This window comes from Geotrypetes seraphini, chromosome 10 (genome assembly GCF_902459505.1).
Source record: "Geotrypetes seraphini chromosome 10, aGeoSer1.1, whole genome shotgun sequence".
Taxonomy (NCBI): Eukaryota; Metazoa; Chordata; class Amphibia; order Gymnophiona; family Dermophiidae; genus Geotrypetes; species Geotrypetes seraphini.
In genome coordinates this window covers 128903740-128919398 of record NC_047093.1, presented here as the reverse complement: position 1 = coordinate 128919398, position 15659 = coordinate 128903740, and the positions used below count along the sequence as shown (strand labels likewise).

At 44.1% G+C, this 15659-nt stretch overlaps 1 protein-coding gene across 1 annotated transcript in view; it reads left to right on the top strand.

Moving 5' to 3' along the window:
- LOC117368167 (deleted in malignant brain tumors 1 protein-like) overlaps positions 1-15659 on the top strand; it is a 101740-nt gene that overhangs the window by 43628 nt on the left and 42453 nt on the right. Inside the window, exons 4-7 of the mRNA XM_033961544.1 lie at positions 520-828; positions 4996-5301; positions 10703-11002; positions 13541-13846. Of these exons, the coding sequence (XP_033817435.1) occupies positions 520-828; positions 4996-5301; positions 10703-11002; positions 13541-13846 (1221 nt within the window). The remainder of the gene's footprint in view (positions 1-519; positions 829-4995; positions 5302-10702; positions 11003-13540; positions 13847-15659) is intronic.

Genomic DNA, 15659 nt, shown 5'->3' with positions numbered 1-15659 from the left:
AACTTTCACTAGCTTCGTTGCTCGTCTCTGCATCCTCTCTAGCAGTTTTATATCCTTCTTTAGGTATGGGGACCAATGCTGGACGCAGCATTCCAGGTGCGGTCTGACCATGGCTCTGTAGAGCAGTATTATAACTTTCTCTGATCTACTCGTAATTCCCTTCTTTATCATGCCTAGTATTCTATTTGCATTCTTCGCTGCTGCCGCACATTGCGCCGATGGTGTAGGGTGAAACATCCTGAGACATTTTAACAGTAGGAAACTTAAGAGGAAAAGAAGGCTAAATACATAACAGACACCACAGTACATGTGAGTGGGCCTGTATGTTGGAAGTTTGTACTGCCACTGCCCATGCTGTATGTCATTTAGGTAAACTTTCATTATACTGTACAGCTGTGTGCTGGCACCATGTCCCATTTCATCAGTGCAATATTTTCTAGAAACGCTTTAAATGTTTATGATAGTAGGATTTTCTTAAGTGTCCTTCTGCTGGCTTCTTCTTGATTTGTTGTTCTCTAGTGCTGAGGCTGGCCGATGGCCCTCATCGCTGTGCTGGGAGAGTGGAGGTGACTCACGACAACGAATGGGGCACGGTGTGTGATGAGGACTGGGATATGCAGAGCGCTGCCCAGCTCGTGTGCAAACAGGTGGATTGCGGGTCGGCGCTTTCAGCACCGACGGGAGCTCACTTTGGACAAGGATCAGGTCGCATTTGGCTGAGTAATGTTCACTGCAAAGGAAATGAACCTCTTCTTACGGCCTGCAGTTCCAAACACTGGACCGAACACAGTTGTAATCACGATCAAGATGCCAGCGTTATCTGCTCAGGTAACTCTATCACCTTTTTAGGCTATCGGGGGGACTTCTCACTCTCTGCAGACCTCAGAACAAGCAGTCTTACTGGGGGTAGTTTTGTAAAGGATATTTCAGGCATCAAAGGCCTTTTATAGAATTACATAGTAACATAGTAGATGATGGCAGATGAAGACCCGAATGGTCCATCCAGTCTGCCCAATCTGATTCAATTTAATTTTTTCTTCTTAGTAAGAATCCAAAGCTCTACCCGGTACTGTGCTTGGATTCCAACTGCTGAAATCTCTGTCAAAACCTTTTTCAGCCCATCTACACCCTCCCAGCCATTGAAGTCCTCCCCAGCCCATCCTCCCTCACATGGCCAAATACAGACACAGACCGTGTAAGCCTGCCCAGTACTGGCCTTAGTTCTTCAATATTTACTATTCTTTTCTGATTCTAGATCCTCTGTGTTCATCCCATGCTTCTTTGAACTCCATCACCGTTTTCCTCTCCACCACCTCTCTCGGGAGCGCATTCCAGGCATCCACCACCCTCTCCGTAAAGTAAAATTTCCTAACATTGCTCTTGAATCTACCACCCCTCAACCTCAAATTACCACTCATAGTAGCCAACTAGCCGGTTTTGGCTAACTTAGATGGTTTTGCAAAGGGGAAGCCAGCAGCCAACAGGACAGAAAATCAGCCACTGTAAATACCAATTTTCTGCCAGCTGTCAATCACTTCCAAGATCGGCCATTGATGCTGCCAAAATCTTGATGCAGGGGAGTCACCAAACTATAACACATAGAGAAAGCCAGACCACACACCTGTTTTATCCCAACAATCATAGCTAACACCTCCTCTTTTCCTGCCTCTCCCCTTATATCTGGCATCTTCCTGCTTTTCCCATTTTCCCCTCCCCCGGAGGTCCAGCATCACTTCCTTCCCTCCCCTTGTTCTGCAAGTCCAGCATTTTTACCGCTTTCTTTATTCCCTTCTTTTTCTTCCGTCTTCAAGCGTGCCTGTATCTTTTGTAGTGGCTCCCCGTGGCAGCAATTATCAAATTCTATTTCTTGCCAGCCCCTAGAACCTTTTCTCTGCCTTGTTGTGTCCATGCCAGAGAGAGGAAGTTGAGCCAGAGAGGGCAGTATATGGCAAAGTGGGAAGGCTTTAGAGTCCACGTGAAGTAGCATTTGTTTATTTCTATTGCTGAGAGATACAGGCACATTTGAAGAACCACTAGGAGAGGGAAGAAAGATTCTGGACCCATGATGGGGAGGGAGGGAAGAAAAAGGGAGATATGGTGGATCCATGAGTGGGAGGGGAATGCTTGACCTGTGGGGGTTGAAGACATGGAAGAAACAGAGAGAGATGCTATACCGTGGGGCTGCTCCTTTCAGCTTTATTTAAGCCAGTGGTTCCCAACCCTGTCCTGGAGGACCACTAGGCCAATCGGGTTTTCAGGCTAGCCCTAATGAATAGGCATGAGGGAGTTTTGCATATAATGGAAGTGACAGGCATGCAAATCTGCTCGATGCATATTCATTAGGTTTAGCCTGAAAACCCGATTGGTCTAGTGGTTCTCCAGGACAGGGTTGGGAACCACTGATTTAAGCCATTGTCCTCATTTTTATCACTGTTTCCCTTTCAAGAGTTAAATGCTGCCACAGTAGATTTTCTTTAATGTATTCACTCCACTTATTAACTCAAATATGATCATGCTCAGTGGTCCCAAGTAACACCGCTATCTCTTGCTCCTAAAATAGCTCATTCTCTTGTTGGTTTCTGGAAGAGATGCCAAAGAGTGAGAGCGATAACCCATGACCAAGGAAACCAGAACTGTGAGCAGGATTGAAACGTTTTGTCATCATTTAATACTACTCTTGTGGACTCTTTGTCTAATTTACGATTTTTGCTGGCCTTCATTTGTACGTTTTTACTCATGTGGGACGTGATCATTAAATGGGCATTTGTATATCAGTAGTTTTTATATCAATTCTTGGGATACACCTAGCCATTCAGGTTTTCAGGGTGAGACAGATTTAATTGAAATAAAGATAGAGTATGCATATTTATTGTGCATACCATGAAAGCTTGACTGGCTGGGTGTGTCCTGAGGACTGGGTTAAGAATCCCTGTTTTATATAAATCCTAGTACAAAAAATTGGTAATATCCTCTCTAAGCACCAAGTCTGAATCTTCAGTGGCATGAACCAAGCACCACCAAGAGGTCCTGAAATCAGGCCACAGATAATGATAGAAACTACAATGCACTAGTCACTACGGGCTTGATTTTCCCTCGTGATGACCAATAGCCCCAGGCAGGTATTTATTAAGTGATACACACTTAGACCGAAGTCTAAATAAATCCTGCCCCGTACATCATCGTGCCTTTATAAATTATATATTAGTGAACTGGTGGAAAAATCAAGTGCTTGAGCAAAACCAAAGGAGAGACAGAAGGAGCCAAAATAAGAAACAGGGAAGATGAATCAACCCTCCAAAAAACACCCCACAAACTACCTAAATGGAAAAAAAAAATCAAAAAATCAAAAAGTCTATCAATCAAAAAACGCTGGAACAAATAAATAAATAGAATAAGATCACAAAATAGTCCATAATCCACATTACAGTCACGTTCCAAATACCAGTGGTGAAATTATATAAATCCTACCAGCCTCTTACAGGTGTTTTCCCTCATTTGGGCAATCTGCTCCTCCCAGGGACCCTTTATCTGAGTTCTGTATGCTCAGGAAGAGAGTGGTAGAGTATGATTTTTGGCCACAGACATCCTTTAACATACTTCTCTGTACCTTCTTGGGGTATCCCTCAGCCCACAATTGATGTTTATCACTAAATAATGCTTGTTAATTAGCTAATAATATGTATTATTGCAATAATTCAGTTTAGTACATTGACTGCTTAGATTGTAAGCCCCCTGGAGACAGGGAAATACCAACTGTACCTGAATAAAACATATGAGCTAAATCCAAATAAGCGAATATCAAGTTTGGGAAGTACAAGCAAAATTAATATTCAGTTTTTATCAGCTACTTATAAAGTCATGAACCGTTGTAAGGAAATTATCTCAGTGTTAATCTAAAGAGAAAGAAGATTTGACCACTTTCAGGGCAATTTATAACAGAGTGCCTATAATTAGGCACTGAGAGAGCACCTGGTAGGAGCCTGTTCTATAAAGACATGTGGGCACTAGGGTTAGATTCACTAAACAAACCGATCGTAAACCGATCGGTTGCGAGCCCTTTGCAACCTGATTTCCCTCCGACCCGATTCACTTACCTGTGTACTGATCCGATCCCAATCCAAGCATGCAAATGAGGAGAATCGGCATGCAAAGCAGGAAGGACGTGATTCACTAAAATAAAAAAGCAACACCGACTGGGCTGGCCGGTCCAAAATAAGCAACTGCTGAGGACCAGTCTCTGAGGTTCTTTCCAGCTGCCCTGCCTTCTGCCGCCCTGCTCTCTGCCCGATCTCCTGCTCCTCTCTGCCCTGAGTCTCTCCTGCCTGCCGCCCCGACTGACCGCCCTGCTCTCGGCCTGAATCTCTCCTGCCCGCCGCCCCGACTGACCGCCCTGCTCTCGGCCTGAATCTCTCCTGCCCGCCGCCCTGACTCACCGCTCTGCTTTTGCCCCGAATCTCTCCTGCCGCCCCAACTCTCTTGCCTTCCCCGCACTGCGAGCCTGTGGTTTTAACCCGCAGGTTAAAAGCTGGGCTAGTAAAAATACAAAATAAAAAAAAGTCGTGGCTCTTAGACACATGCACAGACCATCTACAGATAAGAATTGCCGCTGCTGGGTCAGACCAGTGGTACGGCGGCCCCTCTGGTCAAAGACCAGTGCCCTAACTGAGACTAATAAGAACATATGATGGTCTGCGCATGCGTTGGGTTCGCACACTAGCGATCCATGCGGTCCGAAGGGGGTATTCCTCCGATCGCCCTCATTTTAATTTTTTTTATTTTGTGAATTGGTTGGGCCTGCACGGATCGGCCACGGAAAGGAGATCAGTGAATTTAGCACTTACTTTCCTTTTTAGAGCACTAGCATAACCAGGTATATATGCCCTCAAAATTTGGGCATCAACACTTATTCCTATTGGCATGTTTTGGGGCCACTTATTCTTGCTGGCTCATATTTCTTACGGATAATTTTCTCCCCTTTTCATTTTCCCTTTCCAGATGTGAGACTAATGGGTGGGACCAACCACTGCAATGGGAAAGTGGAAGTGCTTAAGGATAGCCGGTGGAGTATAGTGTGCAGCCCGACATGGAGCTTGCGAGAAGCTCAAGTGATCTGTAACACACTAGGCTGTGGCGTCGCTCTGTCAGTACCACAGATTACCTGGTTTACATCGAATACATTTGGCCTTGGTCTAATTGATGTGTCCTGTAATGGGACAGAATCTCAACTGACGGATTGCTGGAGCAACATTACGTATGGCTCTTACTGTCTATCCTATGAGACGGCCTATGTCAGCTGTTCAGGTAATGTTATGTCTGCTTCAGCTATGCAAGGAGTTGTGTCGCATAGCGTTGAATATACAAGCGTAATGTCGGCAGTGGCCAAAAAAACACTGACCACCACTGGCAGAATATGTACTCCTTTGTTTTCTGCTGTTTCCCTTAGCACAATGATAGAGGCTCTAAAACAGATCCATATCTGCTCTGTGTTAAACTATGGAGCCTTTTTACCATAGTGTAGCGTGCTATAAGGGAATTAACACACACTAACCCCCTCTTCTACGAAACCGCGCTAGCATTTTTTTAGCGCAGAGAGCCGCGCTGAATGGCCCGCACTGCTCTTGATGCTCACTGAGTTCCTATGAGCGTCAGGAGCAGCGCGGGCCATTCTGCGCGGCACTCTGCGCTAGAAATCACTAGCGCGGTTTCATAGAAGAGGGGGCAAATTATAAGAAGCTCATAGGTATAAAATGGGCTTCGTAGCATTTAGCACATGTTAAATCCATTAGCATGTGGTAAACTTTAGTAAAAGAGTCCTATATTTCAGAGATACCTGGATATAGTAACATTTTCCCTTTTCACTGGACAACAAAGTTTTTGCTTCTTCAACACTTTAGGGTATATCTTACATATTTTTGGCTACTAATCATGAAAATCATATTTAAAATTATGCATGACCTAAAATTTTAACAAAAAACAACAACAAATTTTTACAATTTCTCATTATACTTTCAGGCTAATGCAATTAAATTCTTAGCCTAATTCTTAATATAGGCCTATTGCTCATGTTATACCTTGCTGGATATAGTGTGGGCATGTCCAGGTGTGCATTCAGGGCAGGTTGCATAACGTCCATGGAAATGATGCAGTCTGGACATGCTTGTACATGGGCTTGATGGATGCTGCCTGAAAAGGGCATATGAAAACATGGAACTGCTGTTAAAGCATATCCAATACACAAAGTACAACTGGAATATCTGTGGTGATCTTGAAGTAGTAGCTCTGCTACTTGAAATGCAGCTTGGATATACCAAGTACTGTTGTTTTATATGTGAATGGGACTGCAGTGCTAACGAGTTGCATTACATTCAAAAGAACTGGCCACTCTGTAAAAATTTGGTTCCAGGACAGAAACATGTGGTACATGAACCACTCGTTGACCCGACAAAGATATTTTTGCCTCCTCTTCATATAAAACTTGGACTGATGAAAATTTTTGTAAAAGTGATGAACGAGGAAGGCAAAGGTTTTCTTTATCTAAGACAGATGTTTCCAAAAATAACTGACACCAAGATTAAGGAAGGCATTTCTGTCGGTCCACAGATCAGACACGTCATCAATGAGAGATCTGAAGATCTGTTAGTCAGGCCAGAGAAAATCGCCTGGAAAGCATTCAAGGATGTCTTTGAGAATTTTCTTGGCAGTTACAGAGCACCAAACTATATTCAACTGGTTGACAAACTTCTTAGAGCATACAAAACCATGAAGTGCAACATGTCACTAAAAATGCACTTTCTATATTCACACTTGGATTTCTTCCCCACAAATCTTGGTGCAGTCAACGGCAAACATGACGAAGGTTTCACCAATTCATTACCATTATGGGCAACTGGAATCCATCAATGCTGGCTGACTGGTTGAGCACTGCAACGAGATGCATTGGACACTGAGTACAAATGAAAATCATCAGGAAAAATACTTTTAGCCTGTGCGAACTATCACAGCTTACCAAAAACTTTGTGCGTTAAAACATATTATGGTCAATTAAAGATACCATCATGTTTCTCAAAATTCCTACGTGATACAGTCAGTTGGAAATTATATTTGTGTTTATTTTGAAGAGGTCTATCATAATTACCAGTTTGTTTTAAGGAAGCAAAACTTTGGGAAAAATTTGTTGTCCAGTGATACATTTTCAGGGAAGATTTCAAAGCCATTACTATGGGCAAATGGGGGTCTATGAACATTAGTCTCCCCTACCCAGCAAGCCTTATATGTAGTATGCCATTTCTTGTAATTGTATTCTTCTTGTGAGGATGTTTTGAGTGGGGTCAGACTGTTTTTCTTTCATTTTATTATTTATATATAAACTAGGGATGGTCAACAATTAAAACTTTTAATCAAAATTAATCATGGTATATTAAAATTTTTAATTGCACGATTAATCACGTTTAATCATGGCCACAAGTTCTCTTTCTCACACCCTCCGGGCGCCCAGCATTACTTCCCCTGTCGTAACTTTATCCAGGCATTCACCTAGTTAGTGGTCTGAAATTGCTGCTAACCAGGTAATCCCAGCTTTACCCACACTAAACCCTGAACCACAGGGCCAGGCATACAGGGGCCAAAAACATGGCTACAAGGACCAAAAACATGGACTGTGGCTTGTGATTGCCACACCCCAAATACAGTCAAGAGTGTTCCTCAGTCAAGCAACAGGGTCTGACCCCAGCCAGATCTCAGAGCAAACTCACAGGTGTTCAGTAATAAAAGGAAGATTGGTTTACCTCAGCCAAGCCAAGTATCTAAGGGTTATAGTCAAGGCATGTACAGGAATCACCTCTTTCTTCTTCTTTCTCCTGGGCCTTTCCTGACTTAGCTATGGCCATGCCCTTTTATACTTCCTGATTCTTGTCTCCATGACTCCTCCTTCCTGTGTTACTTTCCCTTAAGGAAAGGTAGCTCTGACAATCTGAGGGAGTATCCAGTAGGTGGAGTGGTAGCATCTTGTAGACTCCCTCAGATATCCTCCCCCTCAGCTCCCGGTTGAGCGCCAGGTCAGGGTCTACCGTCCGAGACAAAAAGTCAACAGTTGCATTCTCTTGGCCTGTCTGATGTTGCACCTCAAAATCAAAGATCCTCGGGTAGAGGAAGCACCACATGATGCAAGCATCGGAGTCCTTGTAGCAAGCCATCCACTGAAGGGAAGCGTGGTTTGTGACCTATGGAAAGTGGCAACCCAGTATATAGTATTAGAATGTTTTCAAGGCCCAATTGTCTTCAAAAATCGGCACTTGGGCATTTTCTCGAGAAAAATATCCAAGTGCCATTTTAAGATATTTTTGGGATGTCGTAGTGTTTTGAAAATGCCCCTATATGTCAGTATCCAAAGGGAGAGTACACAACATTTTCCCTTTGAAATAAGGGACAAAGTTCACCAGTGAAAAGTACCCATAAACTTTATGCCCAAGCAGACCGCTTGAAAATTGCCCCATTTTTTTGAGTCATTTCTGAATTTATTTAGTTTTAGCTATTTCCTGGTCATTATGTACTGGTAGAGGGGGAAAGTGTTAATTCCATCCTGAACACTGACATGAGGAGCTCATTCCTCATAAAAGCAGAAGCATTTTCAGAGGCATTATGCAGAGCAGCTCTGGAAATCTCCATCACTTTACAGCATAATCCCTAGGACTGTTTCTTGTATTAGGCGAACTGTGCAGCCACATAGAGCATCACAATTTTAGGGCAGCAACAGGACTAAAGGACTACCTTGGCATCGCTCAGTCCATTCCTAATGCAAAGTGAACATAAGACCATAAGAATTGCCGCTGCTGGGTCAGACCAGTGGTCCACTCCCTTGGTAGCCCTTAGGTCAAAGACCAATGCCCTAACTGAGACTAGCCTTACCTGCTTACGTTCTCACTCAGCAGGAACTTGTCTAACTTTGTCTTGAATCCCTGGAGGGTGTTTTCCCCTATGACAGATTCTGGAAGAGCGTTCCAGTTTTCCACCACTCTCTGAGTGAAGAAGAACTTCCTTACGTTTGTACGGAATCGATCCCCTTTTAACTTTAGAGAGTGCCTTCTCGTTCTCTCCACCTTGGAGAGGGTGAACAACCTGTCTTTATCTACTAAGCCTATTCCCTTCAGTATCTTGAATGTTTCGATCATGTCCCCTCTCAGTCTTCTCTTCTTAAGGGAGAAGAGGCCCAGTTTCTCTAGCCTCTCATTGGGTCTAGTTTTGTCCAGTGGCCCAAGACAAAAAATAAAGCGTAGCTATTTTTTGCACTGCTGGTGCCACTTCCTCTCCCTCCCTCTACCTGGTGCCATGCTGCACATGTAAATGAGACCTGATGCTCTACACCAGGTGGTCGTTTCAGTTTTAAGGTGTACAAATGACAAGCACATGCAGCACAATTGCAACGGGAGTTGAGCTCATGCGAGATGTTATGTTGGCCCTGGGGGTGCACTCAGCGGAGACTACGTGCAATGCAGGGAAACCTCCATCAAGTTGCTACCTCTGCTTTGGTTTCAGGAGCCTCTTCACCCCTAATGACAGCTTCTTCGCATGTTGAATTCTGCACCGTCACTATAAATATGTTGAAACCCCACTAATCTATAAAAATTCTGTGAGGATATAAATTATCATGTGGACAAAGGTGAGGCATTAAGTATACTGTATCTAATCTGGATTTTGAGAAGGTGTGTGATAGAATCTCACATTAGAGAAATTTAAAACATCTTGGGATAGGAAGTAATGCCTTATGTGGATTATGAAGTGGGTAAAAGATAGATTTACGGCAGCAAAATGTGCTAACATGCATTCAACACATTATTTACCACAGCTCCCAGTATATGCAGTGGGTCTATTTCAGTGTGTCGCAAACTTTTTACGCTGCTGGCACACTAATCTCGGGGCTGTGGCTGGAGGGCACCCAGAAATGCACGGACGCCGACGCAATGACGTCGCGCCCATTAGTGATGTCATCACCTTGATGTCCGCGTATGAGCGGACGTCCTTCGGTCGCAGCCCTGAGCCGCCTGTGCTGCAGGAGGAGAAGGAGCAGAGGTGCCGGCGAGGAGAGGAACAGGCGCTGACTAACCACAGGGCCGCGAGAGGCGCATCCTGTAAACAGTCAGTCGGCCCCAGTGCCTCTCCTCCTCACCGGCACCTGGAATCCTCCGGGGCACAGTAGGGTGCCCCGGCACATAGATTGCGATACCCTGGTCTAGTTGCCGATAATGTGCAATGACGCAGAACACTAATAAAAATAACCCAAAGAGTAGAAGGCCAAGGGCTTGGGTGGGATGAGTAGAATGTGGAGCTGCTATGGGGGAAGGGGAAAAAAAGTGAAGGGAACATGGATGCAGTTGGGGCTGGCAAAGGGGAGAAGAGAAAGAAGGTACTGTTGTGATGGGTGGAGGGGGCATAAGACTAATGCTCTACCTATGGCGCCTAAAACCCATGCACTGCCCTGATAAACCCCAAAAAGAGCTGCATTTTATAAAAGACAGGGGATTGATTGAGTCTATTATTTTTGAAAACTTTGTTTCCATTTGATCTTTGGGCGGTGGAATTTTAACAAACGGAACCTGATTTGGATCAACACGAGGACAGGGAATGAGGACTGGTGCTTATATTTGGTGCCTTCAGTGAAATCCGTTTTCCCGCCTACCAATGAGTAATCCTGTCTTTCTTTCTACAGGAATTTTACCAAAACCAACCCTCTCTCTGACCCAGTTCTACAATGCGCTTACAGGAGAAGATGAACTGGAACTCATGTGCACCGTCCCCACGTTTGACATAAATACGGCAGTTTATTTTTACAAAGCGAATGCATCGAAACCCCTCATGGAAAAGAGGCTTTTGAACAACGAGAGCTTTGCGCTGTACAGGTTGGCGAGTTTAAACATCTTGGATAAAATAAGCTACACCTGTCAATATGAACTCAGATCAGTAGGACCAGCGCACAAATCACCCTACAGTGAAGCAAAACAGTTTGTAGGTAAGTATTGTCCAATTCAGTGTCTCTCAAACGGTGTTCCGAGGTAGAGAATGACACGGTGAGAAATTTAATCACCGTTCCCGTCCCCGCGGATAACCGTGGGAAAGCATTCTGTGCCATTCTTTAGTATCCATCTCAAACTCAGTCCTTCTACACCAGCGTTCTTCAATGCAAGGCTTGAGGGCCAGTGGCTGGGCCCATTCAGACTCTGATTCTTCCCTCTCTCCTTGAAGAATGACGTGGAGATGGTTCCCCGCGGTTATCCGCGGGGACGGGAAAGGTGATTAATTTTCTCACCGTATCATTCTCTATTCCGAGGCACAGTGGTGTGCCCCGAAGAGCTCCGGGTGTGCCCCAAGAGATTCTAGAATTGTACTTTATTTTTAAAAATTTCCTTCATAAATATACTATAGAGTAGATGACATGTACGATGCATACACAAGAGTCTGCAAATGTTATGAGCATCATTCTTTGACATGATTGGTCCTTGAAAATTAACGGCAATTTTTATGCAGGAGTTCTAACATGAGCAACAAAGCAATTGAGGCATTGTCACCGTTCAGATTTTCTTATCTTTGCAAATTTGGATTTTCAGTCCCGACAGAAATTAAATTGAAAAAAAGAGAATGACTGTAGATGGTGGATGATGAAATGCATGTTTGCTTGTCGACTACTGAGCTGCATTTTGAGTTAATTTGCACTCCAAAACAAGCATATCCATCGCATTGATTAGCAATTCTATTCTATCTACTTTACTTTCACCGTTGTTATAATTATCCATATGTAAGTTAAAGAACTTTAAATAAATGACTCTCAAATTTTATTTTTTTGTTGGGTTTTGCAAATTTATAATTTTAATTATAATGTGCCGTGAAAACATTTGCTAAGTTTAGTTGTGATAGGCCAGACCACAGTACAGGGGTTCAAGGAAGGTTTGGATAGGTTCCTAAAGGATAAAGGGATTGAGGGGTACAGATAGAAGCAGAGGTAGGATATAAAAATGGTCAAATCACTTCACAGGTCAAAGGACCTGGTGGGCCACCGCGGGAGCGGACCACTGGGCGGGATGGACCTCTGGTCTGACCCAGTGGAGGCAACTTCTTATGTTCTTATGTAGTATGCCAGGGTTAAAAAAGTTTGAGAAAACACTGGTCTAATTCTTTCATTGTACACAGAGAGAGCTGCCAGATCGGTCCAGTCCAGGGGTGCCCAAGACGTTGATCGTGATCGACCGGTCGATTGCTCAGGCGACGGGAGTCGATCGCAGAGCCGTGCGGTTCCACTTCTCTTTTTTTCCCCTCCTGACCAGCGTGCAATTAACCGCCTTGTAGAGAACACTGGCCAATCATAATTCCCTTCATATTTTTCCCCTCCTGACTGGTGTCCAATTAATCCACCTCTTGGAAAACACCGGACAATCAGAGTGCTGGTAGGGTGGGATTAGAAGGTTGTGGGGGATGGGGCTTAGCGCCTACTATGAGAGACAAAAGTGGTGTACAGGTGTTTGAGCAACCAGGAGAAGTGCTTCCAGCTCTGGGCCGTTTGTTGCCTGTTCAAGCCGCCTGATGTGGTAAGAGCCGAGGTTGGGAATAGTGCTGCCCAATTCTAATCGATTCACTGATTCATTTCGGTGACTGACCCTCCCCCCTTGCCCCCTAAAAAAGGATCGGCAGCTTTGCCTCTTGCTGGCCGGCCGCTGCTGCTCCTGCTTTAGAGGGCGAGTGGGGAGGGTCAGTTGGGAAGTGCTGTGGTGTCCGGCTTTCCCCCTAGCCTCCCGCGCATCCCTTTACCTAATTCCAGCAGGTAGCAGCCTGCAGAGAGGATCGCTGGTACTTTAGTGATCCTTGCAGGTTGCCATAGGCCTCAGGAGTTGTCTTCCTTCTGCCGCGATCCTGCCTCTGGCATCAGAGGAGGGGTGGGACCGCTCCTGCCTGTCTCCCTCACCAGATGACTCTTCTTCTGTTTGGGCAGAGCGGCGCAGAAGGCAGACACATGCTGTTCACGTTCCTGCATGGTCCGGTGCTGCTGCTGCTCCCTGATTGGCTGCAGTCAGTTCTTGCAAGTCGTTCTGCTATTGCACTGTGATTCCCAGTGGCGTAAGGGGGAGGGGCAGTCCACCCTGGGTGCAGACCATAAGGGGGTGCTCCTGGAGTCGGCATTATGGTCCGGGAACTACACTGCTCTGCCGGCATCAGGTCTTCCTCTCTGCCGGGTCCTGTCTTCGCGGAAGCAGGCAGAAGGCCCGATGCTGGCAGAGCAGTGAGTTTAGGCTGCTGACAATGAGAGAACACTCTGAACAGGCTTTTTACAGCCCACCAGGGCCTTTTCTCTGCCATGTCACTGATGACGGCAGAGAGAAGCTCTGGCGGAGCAGGCCACAAAAAAAATTCTTCGTGGGAAGGGGTGGGGGTCAGTTGGGTTTGGAGGTGCTGCACAAGGGGATGGGAGGGAGGGATGGAAAGCTGCTGCACATGAGGGGGGAGAGATCATTCAGGTACTGTTTTAACCTTATCATGGTTGTTTGTTTTTGTACTTTAGGATTGAGATTGATGGATGACTTCAATAAGTGTATTGGGAGACTGGAAATGTACCAGAACCACCAGTGGGGTTCTGTGTGTGATGCATCCTGGACTCTAAAGGACTCCCAGGTGGTATGCAGGTCGCTGGACTGTGGAGCTGCTCTGATAGCACGGGACGAAGCTCCATTTGGACTTGGAACTGGTCCAGTATGGATGACTGATATTACCTGTAACGGAACAGAATCTTTGTACACAGACTGCTATACCAGCTCTGGCAATAAGGAGACACAGACCTGCAAGGCAGTGGCCAGTGTAGTGTGCTCAGGTAGCTCTTATATAGTCCATGCCAGTCAGTATATACAGTTGTATCTTTGATGCACCATGAAACACTTCTAGGAGTATAGTTGTCAATGTGGGCTACTGTTAAGATTTGTTACCACATGTTCCATTTTATGCAACGAGACCTAGTTACTAATAACTGGGTTATCCCTAAAATAACACAACAGCAACCTACATTGATCACGTCCCCCCTTAGCCATGTGTTCTGTTCAACAAGATGTGACGTCAAGCTAAATTTTAAGAACTCCATTTCAGAATCCTTGTATAGATTCCTTCAAAATACTATAATACCACCATCCTTTCTCCACTGTAGGATTATTTGCATTAGAAGGAATAAGTGAACTTTCATTTGGTTCAGATCCATCTTCAGGCTTTCTTGAATTAACTGTATCGGAACCAGGTCAAACAGATTGGAACCAAGCTAATTTATTTATTTTTAAAAATTTACATACCGTTTAAAGCTAAACGGTTTATGTGTCGTTACATACATAATTCAATAAAACAAATAAATTCAAACAAACATGAACATATAATCATCAAAAAATCAAGTGAAGTGCCCATCAAAAGAACAACCGCAAAGATCAGGTCCTAGAAAAAATGTATTAACAAATAACAGCGTTTTTAATAGTTTTCTGAAATTACTCTTGTGACATTTTCGTAATTGACCGACAAGTGAATTCCACAATTTGACCCCAGCAAAAGGCCATTTTACTGGTCTCAGCATATTTATTTATTTTTTTTAATAACGCTGAGTTCTCAGAACGCAGAGACCTAGATGGCAAATAATTTGACATCTTACTTTTAAACAGCTGAAGTATGGTTCCATACAAGAATTGATGGCAGATCATTATTGTAATGTAATGTAAATGTAATGTAATTTATTTCTTATATACCGCTAAACTCCGTTAGGATTCTAAGCGGTTTACAGAAAAATAGACAATAGGGTGCGTTAAAATTATAAGTAAAATAGGTACTTAGAAATTCCCTTACTGTCCCGAAGGCTCACAATCTAACTAAAGTACCTGGAAAAATGACAATTAGTAGAGTAATGAAGAAATAAAAGAGAGAATAGATGAGAAAAATAAGAAAATAAACATTCTAATAAGACTACAATGATCTAAAGGACTTTGAAAGGTTGAAAAAAGAGGGGAGATAAGAATAGATGCAGAGGGAGAACCGTTGAAGCAATAGAATTCTGGGGAAATTTAAGTGAAATTTGAATGATAAAATAAAACAAAATAAGTGGTATAACAATAAGTGAGATTAAAAAATATATATATTGCTTTGTATTGAGATCTAAAAACAACAGGCAGCCAGTGCAATTGTTGGAGATAGGGCGAGATGTGATCGTATTTAGATTTGCCTGTTATCAATCTTGCTGGTATGATCTAATTATCCATATATTACTTTCTCTAGAAAGCAATCAATTACCCTATTACTTTTACAAGGGTGGTTTGAAAAGTTTGGTAAAAAAGCAAGTTAAACAATGTAGTCTCCATCGAGGGCTATACACTTACCCCCCTCTTCTACGAAACTGTGCTAGCGTTTTTTAGCGCGGGGAGCCGCGCTGAATGGCCCGCGCTGCTCCCGACGCTCATAGGAACTCAATGAGCATCGGGAGCAGCGCAGGTCATTCAGCGTGGCTCTCTGAGCTAAAAAACGCTAGCGCGGTTTCGTAGAAGGGGGGTTAGTCCAGCGAGTTTCCAGTTTTGTCAAACTTTGCAAAATACTCAACGACAGTATTGACGAGTTAATGGACTGTGGCATCATCTCATGGAAATTTACCAAACTTTTCAGAC